General features: G+C 35.6%; 4 protein-coding genes across 5 annotated transcripts; 3 read left to right on the top strand and 1 right to left on the bottom strand.

Moving 5' to 3' along the window:
* Positions 1–772: 772 nt before the first annotated feature.
* On the top strand, positions 773–4503 carry SETH2 (UDP-Glycosyltransferase superfamily protein). The gene is made up of 10 exons (XM_012984101.2): positions 773–959; positions 1353–1439; positions 1594–1734; positions 1827–2399; positions 2623–2777; positions 3076–3166; positions 3301–3417; positions 3581–3684; positions 3889–3979; positions 4103–4503. Exons 3-10 carry the CDS (start codon positions 1615–1617, stop codon positions 4193–4195), a joined length of 1344 nt encoding a protein of 447 aa, XP_012839555.2. The 5' UTR covers positions 773–959; positions 1353–1439; positions 1594–1614; the 3' UTR covers positions 4196–4503.
* Positions 4504–5880: 1377 nt separating this feature from the next.
* Positions 5881–10222, top strand: LOC105959902 (protein DETOXIFICATION 25). Its single transcript, XM_088824173.1, has 9 exons — positions 5881–6053; positions 6380–6647; positions 7452–7993; positions 8265–8351; positions 8449–8505; positions 8629–8867; positions 9100–9218; positions 9855–9941; positions 10047–10222. The coding sequence occupies exons 2-9, from the start codon at positions 6384–6386 to the stop codon at positions 10116–10118; spliced, it is 1467 nt and encodes a 488-aa protein (XP_088680299.1). The 5' UTR covers positions 5881–6053; positions 6380–6383; the 3' UTR covers positions 10119–10222.
* A 1890-nt stretch (positions 10223–12112) lies between these two features.
* Positions 12113–15596, top strand: LOC105959936 (protein DETOXIFICATION 24). Of its 2 annotated transcripts, none has more exons than XM_012984098.2 (9): positions 12113–12255; positions 12406–12661; positions 13141–13682; positions 14109–14195; positions 14301–14357; positions 14450–14688; positions 14827–14945; positions 15040–15126; positions 15232–15596. In XM_012984098.2, the coding sequence occupies exons 2-9, from the start codon at positions 12410–12412 to the stop codon at positions 15316–15318; spliced, it is 1470 nt and encodes a 489-aa protein (XP_012839552.2). In that variant the 5' UTR covers positions 12113–12255; positions 12406–12409; the 3' UTR covers positions 15319–15596. The 2 variants fall into 2 exon arrangements, with proteins under 2 accessions (XP_012839552.2, XP_012839553.2); XM_012984099.2 differs by having other exon boundaries at positions 12246–12301.
* LOC105959901 (uncharacterized) lies at positions 15190–19804 on the bottom strand. The gene is made up of 12 exons (XM_088824172.1): positions 19280–19804; positions 19063–19188; positions 18420–18763; positions 18219–18273; positions 18044–18079; positions 17893–17937; positions 16900–16983; positions 16712–16777; positions 16525–16563; positions 16334–16433; positions 16062–16209; positions 15190–15531 (listed from the first exon to the last, which is right to left on the bottom strand). The coding sequence occupies exons 3-12, from the start codon at positions 18635–18637 to the stop codon at positions 15495–15497; spliced, it is 828 nt and encodes a 275-aa protein (XP_088680298.1). The 5' UTR covers positions 18638–18763; positions 19063–19188; positions 19280–19804; the 3' UTR covers positions 15190–15494.
* Between the last annotated feature and the right edge of the window lie 3118 nt (positions 19805–22922).

Raw genomic sequence — 22922 nt, 5'->3', positions numbered from 1 at the left:
TTTGAACTTTGTGAACTTGACCCCTGCAGTTTGAAATTTGCGCCCATGACCCCTTGAAATTTGTGAATTTGTGCATATGACCCCTTCTAATAAAAAAGAAAATTTATGCCTGTTTAACTAAAGAAGGACAAATTCCACTTACCTCCTTATACTTTGGTTGGGTATCTCTGTACTCCCTTCTACTATTGATTGCATCGATTTGCCCCCTACACTTGAAAATTTGTCTTAATGTGACCCTCGCTTTTACTTGTTAGACATTTGACATTAACACTGTTTGGTCTAAACTCTGAAATTACAAAAACGCCACCCCTCCCAGTTTAAATAATTTATTTTATTTTATTTTTTTATTTTTATTTAACTATCTAAACTGGGAGGAGTGATTTTTTTGTAATTTTCAGACGTCGAATGCCACATTGAGAACTAACGTCGAATGCCACATTGAGACAATTTCTCAAGTGCATAGGGGCAAATCGATGCAATCGTGAGTAGAATGAGGTACAAACGATATCGAGTTAAAGTACAAGCGAGGGTAAATGAAATTTACCCCTTAAAAAAATCATAATATTCCTTTGGGCCGATATCGAGTTAAAGTACAAGGGGGGAAAAATGAAATTTACCCCTTAAAAAAATCATAATATTCCTTTGGGCCGATGACCAAATGGGCCAAATTGGAGTAATAATCTCCTACAAGCTACATCTGGCTGGCTCAGGTGCACCCTTGCCTCCCTTTGATAAACGTTGTTCAGCATTTTATTTTTAAGAGAAACGAAATACGTAATAAAAGCGCTTTTCTCCTCATTTGAGCAGATTGACTAATAATATCACTCTCCCCTTGCGATACCGTTTGAATTTTCCCCCAATTCTTTTTGCCCTAACTGTGACAATAAATTTGAATCATAACCCCATGTAGTCGCATACAAACCGTTGCTTCTTGGTATTTCGTTTTCGGCACTTTTCAGGTAAAAGGAAGTTCTGATTTTCCCCGCATTCAAATTATCGATGGGTTTTTTGACTTCAGTATTTTTCTATTGGTTGATTTACTAATGCAGATTTTCCGGATTAAATTGAGTTGTTGTTTTCCCGTGCTGCCTTTCATAAATCGTGAACATTATTTCGTTGATTTGTAGTATCTGCACATTTCTGCTTGTACGGAATCTGCTGTAGATGTGCGTGTGTGTGTGTGTGTGTGTGTGTGTGTGTGTGTGTGTGTGTTGTTTTCTTTCAAGATTTGATTTTGTATTCTTCTGCTGTAAATGCCAAGTCTATTTGATTGATACCAACGTTGCTTCTTGGGGCTTAATTGTATTACTTGTGAGCGGTGACCAACTTGGTGCAAATTGTTTTTATGACAGCGCCCTCGAAATGCTTCTGCTACATGGAAATTCTACCGAATGCAGCTGCCCAGCTTAGTCAAATTACCCAATTTCCTGAGAATAAAGGTAAGCAATGTAAGAATTACACAATTAAGAATACGAGTATCAGGCCGATCATGACAATTGGATCGATTTTGGACATTTTATACATAAAAAAAACTTGTGTTATTTTTGCCTGTCTCTTCAGTACGTAAGTTTTGGTACATATTTATTGATGTAGGCATATGAGACCTGAGATAAAATGAGCCAAAAAGGAAAGCATAGAATATTGATGGTGTCCGACTTTTTCTACCCCAACTTTGGTGGTGTAGAAAATCACATTTATTATCTATCGCAGTGCTTGATAAAACTTGGCCACACGGTTAGTAATTATGCATTATTTCATTCTCTAAAAGGAAGTATTACGAACAGAATGAATTTGACTATTTTTTTTTTTTCTGTTCGGTTGTTCAGGTAGTTGTTATGACCCATGCTTATGGAAATCGTTCTGGAGTGAGGTACATGACGGGTGGATTGAAAGTCTATTACGTACCATGGAAACCATTTCTCATGCAGAATACACTGCCTACATTTTACGGGACACTTCCGATCGTAAGAACAATTCTGATACGAGAAAGGATATCGTTAATCCATGGGCATCAAGCCTTTTCAACTCTATGCCACGAAGCTCTCATGCACGCACGCACAATGGGCTACAAAGTCGTCTTTACGGACCATTCCCTTTATGGTTTTGCCGACGTGGGAAGTATTCACATGAACAAGGTTCTGCAGTTTACTCTCGCCGATGTCAGCCAGGCGATTTGTGTTTCTCATACGAGTAAAGAAAATACAGTTTTGAGATCTGGGTTGCCGCCCGAAAGGGTTTTCGTTATTCCAAATGCTGTCGATACAGCTATGTTCAAGCCTGCTCGAGAAAGACTTGGCATTAGTGAAATTGTTATTGTTGTTATAAGTCGGTTGGTTTATAGAAAAGGGGCAGATCTACTCGTTGAAGTGATACCTGAAGTGTGTGCTTTGCATCCAAATGTGAGTAAGTCTTTTTTTTCTTTTTCAATTTAGCTTATTTGTTCGGTTTTTAATGATAATACGGGTCCTACTTTTCTTGATTTGTTATAGTAACTGTGAGTAGTAGATTGGTCTATTTGAACGAGCTTTTTGTTGTTTCATTAGACGGATAAGCTTTTAAATACCACGTGTGTGTATCTGTTTCTTTCGTTACTTCATATTCAATTCTGATGCGTTTATTAAGGTACGTTTCATTATCGGGGGAGATGGACCTAAAAGAGTGCGGTTAGAGGAAATGAGGGAAAAACACTCTCTTCAAGATCGAGTTGATATGTTGGGTGCGGTCCCACATGCTAAAGTGCAGTCAGTTTTGGTTAGTGGACATATATTCTTAAACAGGTATATCACTTCTTCGTTTATTAGTTTGATTACGTCGAGTCAAAATTTTCTAAACTTTTTCATGCCGACGCTGTTCAAAATCTGCTAAAGTGATTTAAAAAAAAACTGCAAAACTATGTTAGAACTTGGATCTTGATTTCAAATCCTCTAAATTGGAGACTTCTCCGATCAAGTTCGTCTCTTGTTCCGAGTTACGAAATTTTGTTTTATAAACGAGATTCTTGTTTGCATAATATATTAGCAAATGTCTCGGTGTTGTGCATTATTATGACCTTTTTTTCTTTTATTTCCTTAACAGTTCTTTAACAGAAGCATTCTGTATAGCTATACTGGAAGCTGCTAGTTGTGGATTATTAACTGTCAGTACACGCGTGGGTGGTGTCCCAGAGGCATGGTGAAATCACATTTTCACTTTGTTTTTTCTGATTCGATAATTATCTAAAACTAAGTAGGGATTAAAATTTCCAGTATTTATGTCTTAAAAATTAACATTAAACATTAATTTGATAACGTTGTTTAATAGGTTCTTCCAGATGATATGATTGTTCTTGCAAAGCCGGATCCTAGTGACATGGTACAGGCAATCACAAAAGCGATACACTTGCTTCCACAAATTGATCCACAAGCAATGCACTGTCGTGTGAGTTCTCTTACACACACACACACACACACAGAATATTTATTTACCGAGTCATGTAATAAAATAAATAGCTGAACCACTGATGTCATAATCAAGGATATGTTTGCTTCAGTTTATAAAATAAATATTACCGTATTGTCATTGCGTAAATTGTTCTTGTCAGGTGAAGAAACTCTATAGTTGGTACGATGTTGCCAAAAGGACAGAGATTGTGTATGACCGTGCTTTCAATTGTTCCAATCAGAATCTTGTTGAACGTTTACCGAGGTATGCATACAGAGACTTGTATCTATACTTGTAAAATCGTATTTTCGCGCTATGGAACCATAGGTAAATGCCATCTAGTTATTGTTCGTTTATTTATTCCAGTGAAACAAAATTGAGACGTGCGATAAGATAATCAATTCTCTGCCCTCAGAATTGATTTTTTTTATAAATAACGGTAAAATCATATTATATCTCGACTTTTAGGTACCTCTCGTGTGGTGCGTGGGCAGGCAAGCTATTTTGCTTGGTCATGATCATTGATTTTCTGCTATGGCATCTCTTGCAAATGTGGAAGGTACCGTGTTCTTACATTATCATTTTTTCTACAATTTTCAGTGCCTTAATTATATCGCACGAGTTAATTTATTTTTCTCTCTAACATAGTTATTATTATTATCATCAAATCTTAAAAAAAAAGCCCGATAAGGAAATCGAGGTTGTGCCTGAGATTGATTTCACAAGTCGTCCAAGTGAAGAAGCGGCATGGGATTCCTCTACAGACGAGAGTTAGGAATTGGTGCTCGCTTTAACGGCCGGATTTTTCGAATTCAAGAATCATTGTAGAAGATTAGTGTGGCGTTTTGGTTAATTTTGATCGTTGTTAGTGTACCTGTTCGCAATACTCACACGCTATAGGTTACGGTTGTATAGATTTATGGTGCAAAATTACTCGGTGTATTTAATCGAGTATAATGTGAGCGATACTACGATTAAAAAATGTTTTTCACCACCTCATGCGTTGACATTTGGCAACAATTTGTGACTTTGCTTGGAACTTAATTAGTATTTTATTCTCAAATTATTTATAATATTATTAAATTGTGATTTCTTATTTGATTGAAGATGCCACTATTTCTCCAACCATGTTACTCGGCCAAGATTTTTGAGCCTAATTTGCTATGATGTTAGGTGTAAATTTAAAAAGTGACACGTTTTAAATAATATTTATATATTAGGGTAAACTATGTGATCCGGTAGAAATTCTGGCCCATTAAAGGAAAGCCCAGTAAGGGCCCAATGATCGAGATCTCGCGGGAACCCTTTTCGCTGTCGAGAGGAAAGGAGGAGCTCCCCGTCGAGAGGGAAATCATCGAGAGAGTAGATATGGTTTATGAAGAAGATCAATGACGCCGACTCACATTTATTACACGTCCTCTCAAATGTCAGGAATAGCAGAGAATATACAGGCTAGGTGATCTGGTAAATCAATAATCTATGGTACCTAACTGAGAGGAGAGCATAGGAGCGAGAGGTAGGTCGCTCCAGTCGCGGGAAGGCGAGGGCCAATCAACCTGTATTTAATGCCTCTCTCTAATGTCAAAGATGCCAGGGAATATGCAGCCTAGGGAATAAGCAGCCTACAACACTGTTCATAGTACTGTTCATCGAGAAGACAGGTAATGTTGGAGATGACAGCTAAAATAGAAGTGAAATCCGTATTTGGAATCCGCTCTGAGAAGTTTTTCCTATAAATAGTAAAAGATTAATTCATTTGAGGATCACCCATGATATATACAACAAAAAGAGAAATATACAATTTTGTTCTTCAATATCTTCAAAAACCAACAATATACTGATTTGACCGTCGGAGTGCTAACCCCGGCCTCCGCCCGGTTTTTCTTTTTATTCTGTGTTTTTATAGAATCCAGGAGAGCCCTCAGCATATTCTGGTGTGAAGGATCCATCAACATATTTGTACACATCACTATGGTAAGCCCTGAAGTAAGGTTAAATTACAAAAAAAAACCTCTCATGTTTGGGTAGTTATAATCACCTTCTCAAATATGAATCTTCTTACACATCTATTCTTGCGGCGTCAAATTTAGTGAATTTTTCTAGATTATGTGGAATATTCTCTAGTCTGTACCCGTTTTACTTCATTCGAGCTCCACATTTTGAAACAAGATGATCATAAGATGTCTCTTGAATTATAAATACCAGACTGTGGTGCATCAGAAAACTGAATTTTTGCATAAAACGAGTACAAACTAGAGAATATTCTACGGAATGTAAAAGATTCTGTTGAATTTGGTACAATGAGAATGAACCTTACTTCAGGGGTCGCCGTAATTTACCCTTTATATCATGTAAATTTAGATAGTGACAAGAGACCAACAATATGAGATCCAAAAAAAGACAAACAAACACGGTCCTAGAAATTAATTCGAAAAAGACCCAACAAAATATCAACAAAGAGTTGTTGACAATCATATGTCATAACAATCAAAGAAATAAAATTAAAAAAAAAGTTCATCTTCTCCACCCCACCTCCACCACCACCACCACCACCCCCACCCCCCCACCCCACCCCTGCTGTTATTCATAACCTGTACATTTAGAACTTCATCGTCAAGCCGGAAAACTCCATTGTAAGTTTATATATGCTATCAGTAATCTTGAGAATTAACACACGGTCAAACAGATTTCCCACTCTGTGTGTGAGTGTGTGTATGTTTGTGTGTGTGTCTGTGTGTCAGTGTGTGTGTGAGAGTGTGCGTAGTCAACCAAGTACAAGTTAATTGTTTCAGAAAATCATCTGCATTTGATTTCTGATCTTACTAAAAAAAATTTAGTTGAAAAGAAAATGCTAATCAATCTTTCTGATTTAGGTCAAGATCACTCATTTAATTAGCTAAATAAATAATTACATTCTTGCAGTGATTAATTTGTGTCCTCACACGTTTAATTATCGCAGATTTATGGATAATAATAACAGCTTAGAACAAACTCTGCTCAACACAGAAACAGAACAACAACAACAAAGAGGGGATTATTTAAAAACCCGACTTTACGAAGAATCCAAGAAAATATGGAGGGTTGCATTGCCAAGTGTCGTTTCGAGAGTCTCTTCGTTCGGGACCATCATCGTCACGCAATCGTTTATCGGACATATAAGTTCTACTGATCTCGCCGGATACGCACTCGTTCAGACCTTATCCGTTCGGTTTGTCAACGGAATAGTGGTAATAAAATCCCACTCTCGTTATAGTTTTATATTTTCAGTGGCGGAGCCAGTATACAGCCGTGGGGGGCCGTGGCCCCCATTGTTTCTAAAAACAAAATCTATTATTTTTTCGAGTAGTGTAGTATTGTTGCCAAGTATTTTTTTTTTATTGTATATTTATGCCTCGTTTGACTTATATCGGATTAGATCGGATTAGATCAGATTAGACTGGATTGGATAAATTTCTAATTAACTAATTAATATTTAGTTAGTAAGATGTTTGGTTGATTGTATTAGATATAATATTAGAATTGTTAAAATCTGGTATTATACGCGGTTTTACAATAATATCCCTACTTTAAACAATAATCATATCCTAATTTATAATAATTAGGGGCAAAGTCGTCTTTTTCTTATTTAGTCATTACTAACAAAATTATTCGCATGGGATAGGGGGGGAGTTAGATGCTACACTTGGTTATTTACATCAGGTGGATTTGAACCGTAAATTTGATTAAATAACTACCCACTAAACACACATACACATGGGTGTGTGTGATTATGTGTAAATCTACCGTTCAAATCTACCCAATGTAAATAACCATATGTAACATCTAATTTCCCTGCGGTAAGGCAACTACTAATTTTATTGGATAGTAGTAGTTAATTACATACTTCTGTTAATTCAAATCGGTCAATAGAACTTAACAGCGATAACCAAACAAGGCCTTAGCAGAAAACTCAAGTTTGAAGTTATTTTGTTCTGGTTTTTGGATATCTCAATTTTTTTTTTTTCAAATTGAATAATTTAATTGTTTATTAGATCGGGATGTCGAGTGCAACGGAAACGCTTTGCAGGCAAGCCTTCGGAGCAAAACAAGACCATATGATGGGTGTTTTCTTGCAAAGATCGTGGATAGTTGACTTAACAACCTTAACAATATTACTCCCTGTATTTATATTCGCCACTCCGATTTTCAACCTCCTAGGCCAAGAAGAGGCCGTTGCGAAATCGACGGGAGTTATTTCTCTATGGTTCATTTTGTTTCTGTATAGTATTGTTTTCACAACGACGATTCAAATGTACCTGCAAGCGCAGCAGAAGAACAAGGTTATTGCGTGGCTGTCGGTTGTGCAATTCGGGGTCCACGTTCTTTTGTCTTGGCTTTTTGTTTACGTTTTGGATTGTGGGGTCCACGGGGCGATGGGTGCGTTGTGCTTGTCTTCTTGGTTTCTTGTGTGTGGGGAATTTGTTTACGTTTTCGGGGGCTGGTGCCCCCATTCGTGGACGGGGTTCTCTTTGGATGCGGTTAAGGATATTTTGCCTGTCGTGAAGCTCTCGGTATCTTCCGGTGTGATGGTTTGGTAAAATCTCTCTCTCTCTCTCTCTCTCTCTCTCTCTCTCTCTCTCTCTCTCTCTCTCTCTCTCTCTCTCTCTCTCTCTCTCTCTCTCTCTCTCTCTCTCTCTCTCTCTCTCTCTCTCTCTCTCTCTCTCTCTCTCTCTCTCTCTCTCTCTCTCTCTCTCTCTCTCTCTCTCTCTCTCTCTCTCTCTCTCTCTCTCTCTCTCTTAATTACATTTGCATTTGCATTATATCAGTTTTTTTTTGGTGTTTTTACGATTTCGATGTTTTTATAGTTTGGAATTATGGTACTATGCCATTCTGGTGTTACTAGCTGGATACATGAAAAATGCCGAGGTCTCGATATCTGCATTCTCTATATGGTAATAATATAAATTCAATTGTTGATTTGTGATTTCATTTCTTGAATTATGAAGAAATATACTATTACCTGACGAACGAAGTTAACGAAAATTTCAGTCTCAACGTCTTTGCTTGGGAATTCATGACAAGCCTCGGCATTATGGACGCTGCAATGTACGTCGTGTTTTTTCGTACTCAAATTCAAAATATTTCGTGTTTATTTTTTCTTTTTACTAGTGAAAATGATATATTAATCAGACGCATATTTTTGTTCGTTTCAAAAAAAAAAAAAAATAGTGTTAGAGTGGGGAATGAGTTAGACAGAGGAGATGCTAAAGCTACGAAGTTCTCGATAAAAGTACTGATAATCACATCGGTAACAATCGGGCTATTATTTTGGATTATTTGTTTGGTATTCGGGAAAAAACTCGGATATTTATTTACGAACGAAGAGGAAGTAGCGAAGTATGTATCGGATCTCTCTCCACTTCTTGCTTTTTCGGTATTGCTCAATGGCATTTATCCGGTTCTCTCAGGTTCGATTTGATTGTTCCTTAATTACAGTCTTAATCATGCTTTAATTAAATTTAGCATCAATTAATTAATTTATTATCATAGTTTAGTTTAAAATAAAACATTGTTTATTTTCACATTATATATATATATATATATATATATATATATATATATATATATATATATATATATATATATATATATATATATATATATATATATATATATATATATATATATATATATAATCAGGTGTGGCAGTGGGAGCTGGTTTACAGACAAGAGTGGTGATTACTAACTTTGTGTGCTTTTATGTGATTGGTTTACCAATTGGTGCAGTTCTTGGTTATGTGTTTCAATTTCAAGTTAAGGTGACGTCATATTATTCTTTTAGCTAATTATTTTTTTGGGTAAGTTACGAAAACCCCCCTAAACTTATGCTAAATTACAAAAAAACACCCGACCTATCCGATCCGTAATTACCAAAATCCCTCTGATCTTTGTTTCCGTCTTACACCGACCCCTTTGCAGTGTGATTGCTTGCGTAATCTTTTTGATTTTAGGAAATATTTCTGGAAAAATACCGATATAACCCTACAGATGTCGACAGATTGAAGGTAGCCATTGCGCATTATTTGAAAAAATGGCTGATATTACAATGTGATGGTTCATATTAGCAATCGAGGAAATCCACTGACATTGTAGAAGGTATACCAATGCCACCTACATTTAAGAGGCTGCTCTTAGGGGTAGAATCGAAATCTTTTGGGGAATATTTTCTAAAAACAAAAGGATCACGTGAAAAATCACACTGTAAGACGGTTGGTGAAAGACGAAAACAAACGTCTGGGGAATTTTGGTATACGGATAGGTAGGGTGTTTTTTGCAATTTAGCCTAACTTTAGGGGTTTTCGCAATTTAGCCTAACTTCAGGGTTTTTCTTTGTAATTTAGCCTAACTTCAAGGGTTTTTACGTAATTTACCCTATTTTTTTTTCCCCCTAACAGGGTATATGGATTGGGATGATGATTGGAGTTGTCACTGAAACAGTAGCACTTAGCTTCATGACATGGAAAACTAATTGGAATGAAGAGGTAATTAATTAGCAATTAGCACAATTCATACTTATGTTTATATATATACACACATTCTTTTTCTCAAACAAATTCTTAGTTACTAATAAACGAAAAAAATTGCAGGTATCGATATCTTCAGCTCGTCTGAAAAGATGGTCCTCGAAATCGAGGGATGATAATAAGCAACATTCTTGATCATGCTTCAGTTGGTGTGGAGGAATGAAATTATTATTATTATTTTTTCTGAAAAATAAGTGCATATAAGTGAATAAAATAATGGGTAAATTACGAAAACCCCCTTGAACTTAGGCTAAATAACGAAAAACACCCCTACCTATACGTAATTACCAAAAACCCCTGGAGGTTTGTTTCCGTCTCACACCAAACCCCTTACTGTGTGACTTTTCAAGGATTTTTTTTTTATTCCAGGGAATAGACTTTACACAATTATATTTTCTTTTATTTCTCACTTATTTTAAAAAAAAGGTATAATAGATTGTACATATTGTTAAAAAACTCGATCAACAGTTAATCAGAGGGGGATTTTGATTAATATGGATAGATGAGGATGTTTTTTGTTATTTAGCTAAGTTCAGGGGGTTTTCATAATTTACCCATAAAAGAATTAAAAAGGCTACATAAGCATATTTTGAGCTAACAATAAAGCAATTCAACATCTTACAATTTTTTTTTTTGGAAGTTAATTACTGAAATTTTCATAATTAGACCAAATTGAACGTCAGGAATATAATTATCAATATTAATGTAAATAATGAAATTAAGTGGCTGCAGTTCATTTTAATGTAGATTGTACTATTTGATTGTAACAGGATTCTTGAATGTTGGTTCTTGTCTTCATCTTTCCCTTTCACAATTGTCTGGTTATAAATTAGTGTAAATAGCACTTAGACCCCTGTGGTTTAAACTTTATGCATATGATCCCCTTGTATTTTAATATAAGTACATAACCTCCTCGTACTTTCAAAAATTCCATCTTTGTAATAAACATGATTATTTAGCAAGTGAAATAATATCATAGGGGGTCATGTGCTTATCTTAAAAATATAAAGGGGTTATATGCACAAAGTTCAAACTATAGGGGGTGATGTGATGATATTGAAAGTACAAGAGGATCATCATGTGCACAAAGCTCAAACCATATGAGTTTAAGGTGTTTTTATTTTTTTATTTTTTTTATTTTTTTTCATTGCAACGGAGTTTAAGGGTTATTTACACTATAAATTATACTTAATGACAATGTAGTCAAGTTTGCTATATCAGTCATCATTTGCTTTCTTTGTCAAAACAATCATACTGAAATAATTAATAGGGCAAATTACAATCACCCTTGAGTTATGGTCAAATTACGAAAATTCTCTCTTGTTTTGGTTATTACAGTCAGCCCCCTCAATGTATTATCTTATGAAAATACCCCTCCATAAGTAAATTTAAGGATGTTAAATCGGTAAAATCGAACCGAAATTTCGATACGCCAACATTTCATACCGTTTACCGAACTGCATACACGATTTGTTTCGGTAAATAACAAAATTACATAAATTTTATGTAAAAATATTTAAAATGAGGGGTTGATTGAAACTACCCAAATAATAGGAGTTTTTGCATAATTTGGCCATACCTCAGGGGTGACCGTAATTTGCCATAATTAATATAATAAAATTTAGAATTTAAAAAGGAAAAAATTAGGCTCGCCTATTGTGACTTTTCTTGTAGTAATGAAATTTTGTTCTTTCCTGTTGTTTTCCTAACCACATGAAATGTTTTGCTCCAAAAGTTGAACTTTGCTTTCTTCTCATTCAAAGTCAATTATTATTTTTTCCACTAAAAAAATTGTGAATCACAACAACTCGAGATAATGTGGCGTTGAATTCAACAGAATCTTCTAGATTCAATAGAATTTATTTAATTTGTATTCGTTTTGTGTAGAAATGCAGTTTGTGATGTACCACAATCTGATATTTAAAAGTTAAGAGACATATCTTATAATCATCATGTTTAAAAAATGTGGAGCTCGAATTGGGTAAAACGTGTAATTTAGAAGATTCCACTAAATTTGACACCTCAAGAGTGGACGTGTAAGAAGATTCATAGTTGATGGGTGGTTGTAATCACCAAAATATGAGGATTTTTTTCGTAATTTGACTTTATCTCAGAATGTGGCCGTAATTTACCCTTCAAAATTTTGCGAGTTATAGAAAAAAAGAATCATCCAAAGAATCTGACAGAGCAGTGGTCCATATAACTTTGGAAAATATAAAAAGTGACAAAACTTCATTTTGAAGCTGTCTGAGTGCCAAAGGCATATATTCAGGTAATGTTTTTGAACTTAGAACTTCATTCTTCTTCACATAGAGAAGGTTTCTTTTTATTTTTAATTTTTTTTTATATATATACATATATGTATATATATAATGATATTAACTGTTTTTTTTTCTTTTGGTGTTGTGATTAATGAATGCAGACCAATGGAGAGCAATAACATACAAGAGAGTCTGCTAAGCTCAAAAGCAGAACAAGAAAAAGGCGATTTAAAGGGAAGAATTTTCGAAGAGTCGAAGAAAATATGGAGAGTTGCAACTCCGAGTGTGATTTCTCGAGTTTCTTCATTCGGAACTATTGTCATTACACAGTCGTTTATCGGACACATAAGTTCAGTTGATCTTGCCGGTTATGCCCTTGTCCAATCGTTGAGTGTCCGATTTGTCAATGGCATATTGGTAAATTACCTCTCCCTTCTTCATATTTTTTTGTATCTACAGTCAAACCTCTATATATTAATAGAGCCGGGACTAACAAAATTCTGTTAATTTAGTGAAATATTAAATTATTGAACTAATAATTTAGTAGGTTTTTACCGAGTCCGGACCAGAAGAAACTATTACTTAAGCGAGGTTATTAATTTATCGAGTATTAATTTATTGAGGTTCTACTGTACTCATAATGTTAGAGAATTTCTCCGAGTTTTTTTCGTTCCATATTATCTTAGCTTTCATTTTAGAGTTCCAATACTGCACTTAATCCGTTTTTTTTCCTGCCCATTTTACCCTTATTAATTCAACTCTAGGTACTAACTCTCTCTTACCAAATCATTAAATGTTTTTTTCCTAAAACCGAGCCCATTATTTTCTCTAATTCACCGTTGTTTAGTACCTCGATTTTTTTTAAAAAAAATTACTATATCTTTCCTTTTTTGCAGCTTGGAATGTCGAGCGCAACCGAAACTCTCTGCGGACAGGCATTCGGCGCCAAACAGCACCACATGATGGGAATATACCTCCAAAGATCCTGGCTCATCGATCTAATCACACTAACGCTCCTACTCCCCGTTTTCATATTCACCACGCAAATATTCAACCTACTCGGCGAAGAAGAAGAGATCGCGAAATCCGCCGGTTACATCTCCCTATGGTTCATTCCCTTTGTGTACGGCCTTATTTTCAGCCTCACGATACAAATGTACTTACAAGCGCAGCAGAAGAACATGATCATCGCATGGCTGTCGGCCATGCAATTCGTTATCCACGTCGTTCTATCGTGGCTCTTTGTGAACGTGCTCGATTTTGGAGTCTCGGGTGCAATGGGGGCGTTGTGCATATCTTCTTGGTTTCTTGTCTTGGGCGAGTTCGCGTTTATTCTTGGCGGTTGGTGCTCGGATACTTGGAAAGGGTTTAGCGTCGCGGCTTTGAAGGATTTATTGCCGTTGGTCAAACTTTCGGTTTCGTCCGGTGTGATGATTTGGTACTTATTTTTTTTTTCATTTTTATTGCATTTAGTACCCCTGTAGTATTATATTGAACTGCTAAAAAAACCCCCTTATAATGCAATTTTTTTTAGCACGCAACCCGCTAAACAGTGAGTTTTTAGGGGGTAATTTACTAAAAAAATTGAATCGTAGGGGGTTTATGGTATTATTAGAAATACACGCCGAAACCCAAAACCCGTTAAACAGTGAGTTTTTAGGGGGTAACGTAATTTACTAAAAAAAATTGAATCGTAGGGGGTTTATGGTATTATTAGAAATACACGGGTGTTGAATGCAATAAATTTACCCTTGTATTAATTGTTGGGTAGTTTTATAATTATGAGGAAATTAATTAATTTCTAACACCATATTATAAGTAAATGTTACATGTATAATGTGTTCTTTGTTGTCTTTAATGATAGCTTGGAATTGTGGTACTATGCAATTTTGGTGTTGCTAGCTGGATACATGAAAAATGCAAGGGTTTCAATAGATGCCTTCTCTATTTGGTAATTCCCACCCAAAAAATAAAAATAAATAAATATATTTATATATATTTTTTCTCTAATTTTAATTTTCTTGCAAATGATGAAAAATCGAATCTTTTTCGACAGCATTAATATCACAGGTTGGATATTCATGATCATCCTCGGCATCATGGGTGCTGCATGGTTAGAATTTCCATCGTCCGAAAAAAAAAATGTATATATTATTTCAAAATAAATAAATAATAAAAATGAATTGTCGTTTATATTTAAACTAGCGTGAGGGTGGCGAACGAGCTAGGGAGAGGAGATGTGAAAGCTGTGAAATTTTCGATAAAAGTGCTGATGAGCACTACAGCTATAATAGGTGTTTTCTTCTGGATTCTTTGCTCTGTATTTAGCAAAAAACTCGGCTACTTATTCACGAGCGAAGAGGAAGTCGCACAAACCGTTTCCAATCTTGCTCTTCTGCTCGGGATTACGGTTTTGCTCGGTAGCATCTACCCTGTGCTCTCAGGTGCAAATGTAGCTATATTTCTTTTTTTAAAATTTTTTATTTTTATTTTACTGAAGTATTTGTGAATTCAAAATCTCATAATTTAGCTCCGATTTTCGAATATCTTATAAAATTCGAATTTTTCGATTTCTTTATCAGGTGTGGCTGTAGGAGCAGGTCTGCAAAGTAAGGTGGCAATAGTGAATTTAATTTGCTACTATGCAATTGGAGTGCCAATTGGTGTTGTGCTTGGATATGTGTTTAATCTTCAAGTTCAGGTAACACATTTTATATAACATTGACTTGCCGCACGTAACATTTTATTACAAATAAATTAAAACGAGAATTTGAAATCGGAATTTTAATCGACAGGGTATATGGCTGGGATTGACCAGTGGAGTTGTAACTCAGACACTTGCTCTTTGCTTCATGATATGGAGAACAAATTGGGATGGAGAGGTAAAATTAAAATCGAAATAGACATCGATATATACATATACATATATATTTTGCACGTAAAAGTAATGAACATATGATTTATGTTTTTTTTTAATTTTCTTACAGGTATCGAAAACTTCAGCGCGTCTCCAGAGGTGGAACATGAAATCTTCAGATGGGAATAAGCAGAGTTCTGATAATCAGCTAGCATGATCACCATGTTTATATATAACCAAAAAAAAAAAAAAGAAAAAAAAAATTCTACGATCGAAATGAAATTATTCTTGTCACAGATCATTTTATTACAAGTTACAACTATGTCTTGTAGTATTTTGTGCATGGCGAGTATCCGTCGTTCTGCAGAGGGTGCGTGAATTTTTCGTAGTTCTTTAGGGTTGCATTTGACTATGTGATTCCCTGTTTTTCCTGCATGTATGGTAAATAATATGGAAATGCATCATTCTCAGAGTGTAAATAAACAATTATCACTACCTTTTTTTTTTTTTTTCTCCTGAGGTAAGGTCAAATTACGAAAAAATCCCTCATGTTTGGGTAATTACAACCACCCTTCAACTATGAATCTTCTTACACGTCCACCTTTATGGTATCAAATTCAACAGAATCTTCTATAGTCCGTGGAATATTCTCTAGTCTGTACTCGTTTTGTGCAAAAATACAATTTCTGATGCACCGCAATTTGATATTTACAAGCCAAGATACACATTTTATGATCGTCTTGTTTCAAAATATGGAGCTCGAATGAGATAAAACGGGTACAAACTGGAGAATATTCCACATAATCTAGAAGATTCCACTAAATTTGACACTGCAAGGGTGGACATGTAAGAAAATTCATAGTTGAAGGGAGTGCTTGTTATTACCCAAACATGAGGGGGGGTTTTCGTAATTTGACCTTACCTCGGGGGCGGCCGTAATTTACCCTTTTTTTCTTGTACCTTATAGCTTCTTTGGCTGTAAAAGCTGCAATGGTGGCGAGTTGATTCACAAGAACGAAATCTCGTTGAAACATTGCCCTTTTGTTGAATATGGCATCTGATAAAACAACCGACATTGCTCCGCTACTAATATATTGACATACCGAATCTGTAAATCAAACTGTAAATATCAGTCTATTCGTCAATAAAAATTCGTATAGATACACATTAGCAACGATAAAAAAAATAAAATTCCGAATACTCGTTTAGAAAATAAATGAGAAAAAGCTGACCTAGTGTTATGCCTTGTGACGCAACCATCGGAATATGTGGAAACGGCTTCTTCACCGCTGCCATGTACTCGACGCCACCTAATGCAGAGACAGGATATACCTATTACACATACATAACATAAAATAAGGAAAAATGGATTATTTCAATTTCGGACATAATATATACTAAGTTAGATGGACACGAAGCAAACCTTGACAATTCTTGCTCCGGCGTTGGATGCAGATAATATCTGCATGATCACATAATTAATTCGGTCCAACCTTTATTTTTATTTTTAATTTTTGTAATTAACATGATTTTGTGTCGAATACTGAAAAAAAATGCTATTTTTAATTTGAATGACGGAAACGAAAAAAAAAAAGTTAAATTAAAGATACCTCTGTTGGGGTAGTTGCCCCGGGTATATATAGAGCCTGATACTCTGTAACGTCATCTAGAATGCCCTTTGACCATCAAATGTTATCGAACAACATATTAATTACATCATTTGTTCGACATAAATAGAAATAACATGATAACGTTAAGTTAGAAATATTGAAATAATACAATGAAACTTCATCTATACCTTCACCATTGCGGGACTCATTAAAAACTTAGCACCGAGTCTTAATGCAACTTTCGCATTTTCTCTATCTAAAACGGTTCCAACCTGCAATATCCAAAAGTCGTGAAGTGCTTAAGTAAATAATGAACTCAATTGCAATTTTATTTCCCGAAAGTTAAACGGTCTCGTTATAAGAACAAATGAACTCCACATACATGACTCCGTACTAGAATTTTTTATAAGGCAAGCAGAAGAATTTCATTATCTTCACTTTGCAGTTCAATTCATCACGAACTTTTTGAAAAATTATCTTCTATTATTTTGTGAAGTAATAAAGAATGATATTACGGCCTCAGAAACATTGAAAGGAAGGGTAAATTACAAAACACTGATGTATGATCAAATTATGAAAAAATCTCTTCTGTTTGAGTAATTACAAACAACCACTCAATTATGAATCTTCTTACACGCCCACCCTTGCGATGTCAAATTTAGTGGAATTTTCTAATATATATGGAATATTCTCCAGTTTGTACCCGTTTTATTCCATTCGAGCTCTATATTTTGAAACAAGATGATCATAAGATTAGTCTCTTGGCTTGCAAATATTAGATTGTGGTGCATCAGAAACTGCGTTTTCGCACAAAACGAGTACAAACTAGAGAACATTCCACAAAATCTAGAAGATTATGTTGAATCTGACACAATAAGGGTAGACGTGTAAGAAGATTCATAGTTGAGGAGTGATTTTAATTACTAAACATGAGGATTTTTTTCGTGATTTGACCTTACCTCAGACGGTGGCCGTAAATTACCCTATGAATAGGGCAAAACAAAACCCCGAATACTAGAGACGAGCACATCGCAACTCTACATGTACGAACATCTAGCTTAGATATCATGTGTAACATCAATTATCCAGTCATATAAAACATCACCGGAAACTGCAAACAAGGAACTCAATCCAAGATGGGCAAACTTTAAATCCGTATAAACGGCTTGAAAAGTACTTACTCCTATCGACAATGCAGGATATTCTTGGACCAAACATTCCAAAACCTGTGCACAGAAACAAGAAGAACAACAACAGAATAATATTGGCTGATAAATCTCTAAGATTAATGCCTAAGCAATGCAGGGGTCTAAATTTAAATTTAAAATTAACCTCGAAAACACCCGGGGTCGACATCGTAACTTCCAACTGCAAATCGAAAAGCACAACATCTGTTCAGAACACTCTAGTAATTCATTTCATTTAAGGTTGGAATTTTCATATGTAAGAAGTAAGAATTAGAAGTGAAGACTGAATAAGAATTAAAACAGATTCCAATTATACTTACAACTGATATTCCACCTCTAAATGCAGCACGTGCAGCTTCAATTGCTACCTCTGCACTAAACAGAACAATCAAGAAAAAAGTAACCTAAACTACAAAAACAGAAAAAAAAGAAAAAAAAAAAAGACGCATCTTTTTTCATCAAGCACATAAACCCAGAATTGTTCTAATTGATATATAGATACTGGGTACTGATGGTTTGACCTTTGGGCGCGGAGGCAAGCAATTATGCCGGAATTCTGAATGTCCATTAAAACTCTGTCGGAAATCTTACTGGGATATACATCGACGGAATTTGTATTGCAATTTTGGCGCCGGGAACGAAAGCAAAAAGGTTTGCCGAGATTATGTGGTGCGGCTGTCGGAGAATAGAAGGTAATATTGCGAGGCCAAAGGCCGACGGTGTTTGCAACGGCCATCATCACTAATTCAGACAGTCGATAAGTGTTGCACACAGACCAAGAATGTAAATGCACGTATGTTGTTTGTGAAAATGCTTGTGACGCATTCCGAAAGGCAAAATAAGTTTTTGGGCAACTTACGATTACCTGATGTAATATCAAATTACAAAAAAATCTGATGTAATATCAAATTACAAAAAAAATCTCATGTTTGGGTAATTACTAATTACAATAATTTCCTTAACAATGAATCTTTTTACACATTCATTATTGCGGTGTCAAATTATAGTAGAATCTGCTGGATCATATGGAATATTTCTAATTTGTATCTATTTTATTCCATTCGAGCTCCACATTTTGAAAGAAAGTAAAAAACAGTTTGCCCCCTAAATTAAGGGCCGTTTTGCACTTTGCCCCCTAAACAAAAAAAAATTGCACGTTTTTACCTGAACTCATTTATTCGTTGCACGATTCCCCCTGAACTAAATTTTCCGGTAATTTTGACCGGAATTCTAAAACATGTGCAGTGCACGTGAGATTTGCGGGGATAAATTTGTCCATTCACATTCATCCTATATATTAAATATAAATTAATAGTTTAAATTAACTAAATAAATAAATAATCAAAAAAAAAAAGAAAAAACAAGAAAAGCTGTAACTCACCAGCCTCCCAAACCCGAGCCCAGCCAAAACATCTCAACACAAATTTCAAAAAATCAACTCAAAGCTCAAAACCTCATTTTCTTCCTTAATCTTTCATGTTTTTGTTCTTATTATTTTTCTCCACAAAGATGGCGTCGATTATACTACCCATCTCTCACCAACCAACCAAAACAATTATTTAAAAAAAATACGACTGAATTTATTATTTGCAAAATCAAATACTTATATGTATAATAATATACTTCACACAGAAAATCGTTCCGGTTGAACTCCGATTCATATAGGCCGCCAATTAACTGCATCCATGATCCATCGCGACAAAAGACGAAGATAATCTGACAATTAATAAGTGAAAGGAAGATACGCGCCTAATATTGGAGGAGATGGAGTGGACTTTAATTTTTCCGGCGGGTGAACGTACGGCGGCGCGGCGTAGAAACGAGTGAGAAAACCGTTCAGTTTTTTTTTATTGTTGCAGAGATTTATGAGAGGGGGGAAGTGGACTTTTTTTTTTCCTTTTGTTCTGTTTTCGTTCAATATTTTTAGGGTAAATTCCACTTTACCCCCTCGTACTCTGCCTGAGAGTCACTTTACCCCCTCGTACTCTCAATTTTATCGATTTACCCCCTTGTACTTGTACAATTTCCCAATACAGCCCATTTCTTCATTTTTTGTCAATTTTGACTCTAACGCGATTTGGTCAACTCTGTAAATTACAAAATTGCCACTGCCTATAACGCGTCGTTTCTCCTCCGTCAATATTGTCATTTCTTCTTCTCCCACCAGTTCCCCTTCCAAGATATCCCCAAATTGAACCCCTAACTTAGTAAAAATCAAGACCCAAAAATTGATCGATTCCACCCAGTGCAAAGAAAAATATATATGAATGTGTGAAACTTTCTCTTTTCTAATCTCGAGAGTCAAAATCGAAAAAATTCAATATTTACGTCAATATTTTGACTCTTGACCAAATGGCGTCAGAGTCAAAATCGAAAAAAGTTGATGAAGAGGGTTGTATTGGTAAATTGTACAAGTACAAGGGGGTAAATCGACGAAATTAAGAGTACGAGGGGGTAAAGTGGTTCTTGGGCAAAGTACAAGGGGGTAAAGTGGAATTTACCCATATTTTTATCTGCGTTTTTATACCCGAGTATATAGGGTTTTTTGCAAAAACTATCCTTGTGTAAACTCTAATTGTCGTAAAAGTCCCTGTGTTAAAATAATTAGCAAATACCCCCCTATAAAATGTAGTCAAAGCCAAAAACCCCCCTAAAAGCTTTTCGTGTGCTGCACGCGTGGGTTGAGCGATTGGTGGTGTGTTTTTTGACCTGAAAAGACACAAATACCCTTTAATCATTTTTTTGAAAATTACATATTCATCCTGAAATTTGTATGAACCAAAATGAAATTTTCATAATTTTCGATTCAGTCCCTGACAATTTCAAAAACACCATCTCTCCAAATCATCTCATCCCCAATTGTTTCGAACCCACCACCATGTTCACGCACTAATTGGAGGAGGAGAAGCCGGAGCCCAATTTCAGGAGGGAGCTGCTGAGACCCTTTGCCGTACAAGGAGAAGCTCGACTACTCCATCTCCGTCGATTACACCATCCCTTCTCCATTCTTCAAGCCACCCACAAACCCCACGATTCCAGAAACAAAATACAGCACCTTCCCCAAATATAATTTAATTCGATTAGAACAACATAATTTTATTGTTTTGGGAGTTCACAATCCATTTCCATGTTTTAGGTTGACATTCGATTTGAATAAAAAAAAAAAATGAACTATATTTAATTAGTTGATTGGTTCTTGTTTCAACGAACGGAGGGACCGTGAGGTGATGGGATTTTGATGGTGGTTTGATGATGGCGGAAAGCCGGTGGCGAAAGGCGGTCGGCGGCGATGTTGGACGATGCTTTCAACCTTTATTTTGAGTCTAGTCACCAACTGATAGCTTAAATTCACTTTGTGTACTTTCTTGTGAGAATAGAAAGAGATGTTTCATGATTTTGGAAGCTTAAAAACTCACAGTTAATGGAGCAGCCATATCACAGGAGATGTTTTGTTGAAGGTTTGTTGCTTGCTTCATCGGTCATCACATTTCATTATTTATTTATTTTATTTTTTTTCTCTTTTTCCCTTTCCCTTTGGTAAGGGTATTTTTGTCATTTTCCTTAAGTCAACTGTAAAATCTGAATTAAGGGGTTGTGTGCTATATTTAACACAACATAAGGGGTTTCTTGGTAATTTTTTTATCATAGGGACTTTTCCGCCAATTAGAAATAACACAGGGGGGTCTGTGCTATTAGCTCCGAGTATATACGTAAGTAAATTAATAGTTGACATTTAGGGCAGGGAACAATTTCTCCGGTGAAAGAATTTCTTGTTTTTCCCCAAATTCAATTATTGTGGAGATTGGTAGCATTTTTGTGGAGGATAAAGTTGCAGGGTTTGCCGGCGGAGGTGGCATCGGCGTCATCGTCGAGTTTGCCGGCGGAGAACGGGAGCAGTGTTAATGGTCAAAGGAAATCCCAAATTGTCATTCCAAAAATTCTCCAAATTTAGTTCAAATAAAATTTAGCTTTCATCTTTGAGTTGGTGGTGAAAAGTCACTCGGAGCAGGTTTTCTACGGCGGCGATACTAGTAGACAATTTTGGTTCTCTCATGTTTGCAGATTTTTCTCGACGAAGGAGGAGGAGGGTGCAGGTTTTTCATTTTCTCCTTTTCTTTTATTATTATTATTACTATTATTATTATTTGGTTTTTTTTCTTTCTTTTTTATTTAGTTTGACGAATGAAGGGGAATAGACACTTTTGACCCTGCCAAACTCACGTGAATGGCATGTGGTGTAAGATTCCGGTCAAAATTGCATTTTTAGGGCACCGTGCAACGAAAAATTAAGTTTAGGTAAAAACGTGCAAAAAAAAAATTGTTTGGGGGTAAAGTGCAAAACGGGTCATAGTTTAGGGGGTAAACTGCTTTTTACTCTTTGAAAGAAGATGATCATAATAAGTGTATCTTGACTTGTGAACATCAGATTGTGGTGCATCAGTAAGTGCAATTTTTGCACAAAACGAATACAAACTAGAGAATATTTCACGGAATCTAGAAGATTATGTTGAATTTGACACTATAAAGGTAGACGTACCAGAAGATTCACAACTGAGGGATAGTTGTAATTAACCAAATAGGAGCGTCTTCGAATTTGACTTTTGCTGATACTAATCTTTCTCTAGTGGCAGCTGCTTCTTCAGATACGGTATCTGAAACAATTGAAGTTGAATAGGCACTCACTAGAGGACGTCTTCAGACCCGGAATTCATCCCTATGTGTTAAGTGTATATTTATACACTTAATTGTACCTTTTAATTGGAGCTTTTGATGTGTTTTTACGATAATTGGTGCTTAATATGGTTATTAATTGTATTTTATGTGCAAATTGAAGAATTGGCAACTTTTGGGGTGAAAACTGCAAATTCAGAGAAAAAGTGGGCCAAAAGTGAAAAAATCAGATTTCTGAAGAATTAAAAGACCGCACGGCCGTGCGGATTTTAGTTCAAAATCTCACACGGCCGTCCGGGTGGACGTGAAGGCGCAGTGAAGGAATTTTAATTACACAAGGAAACCCGCCCTAT

This window comes from Erythranthe guttata, chromosome 10 (assembly GCF_056151865.1).
Source record: "Erythranthe guttata isolate IM_541 chromosome 10, IM_541, whole genome shotgun sequence".
Lineage (NCBI taxonomy): Eukaryota > Viridiplantae > Streptophyta > Magnoliopsida > Lamiales > Phrymaceae > Erythranthe > Erythranthe guttata.
Note: the sequence above shows the minus strand (reverse complement) of the source record. Positions and strands in the feature narration are given on the sequence as shown.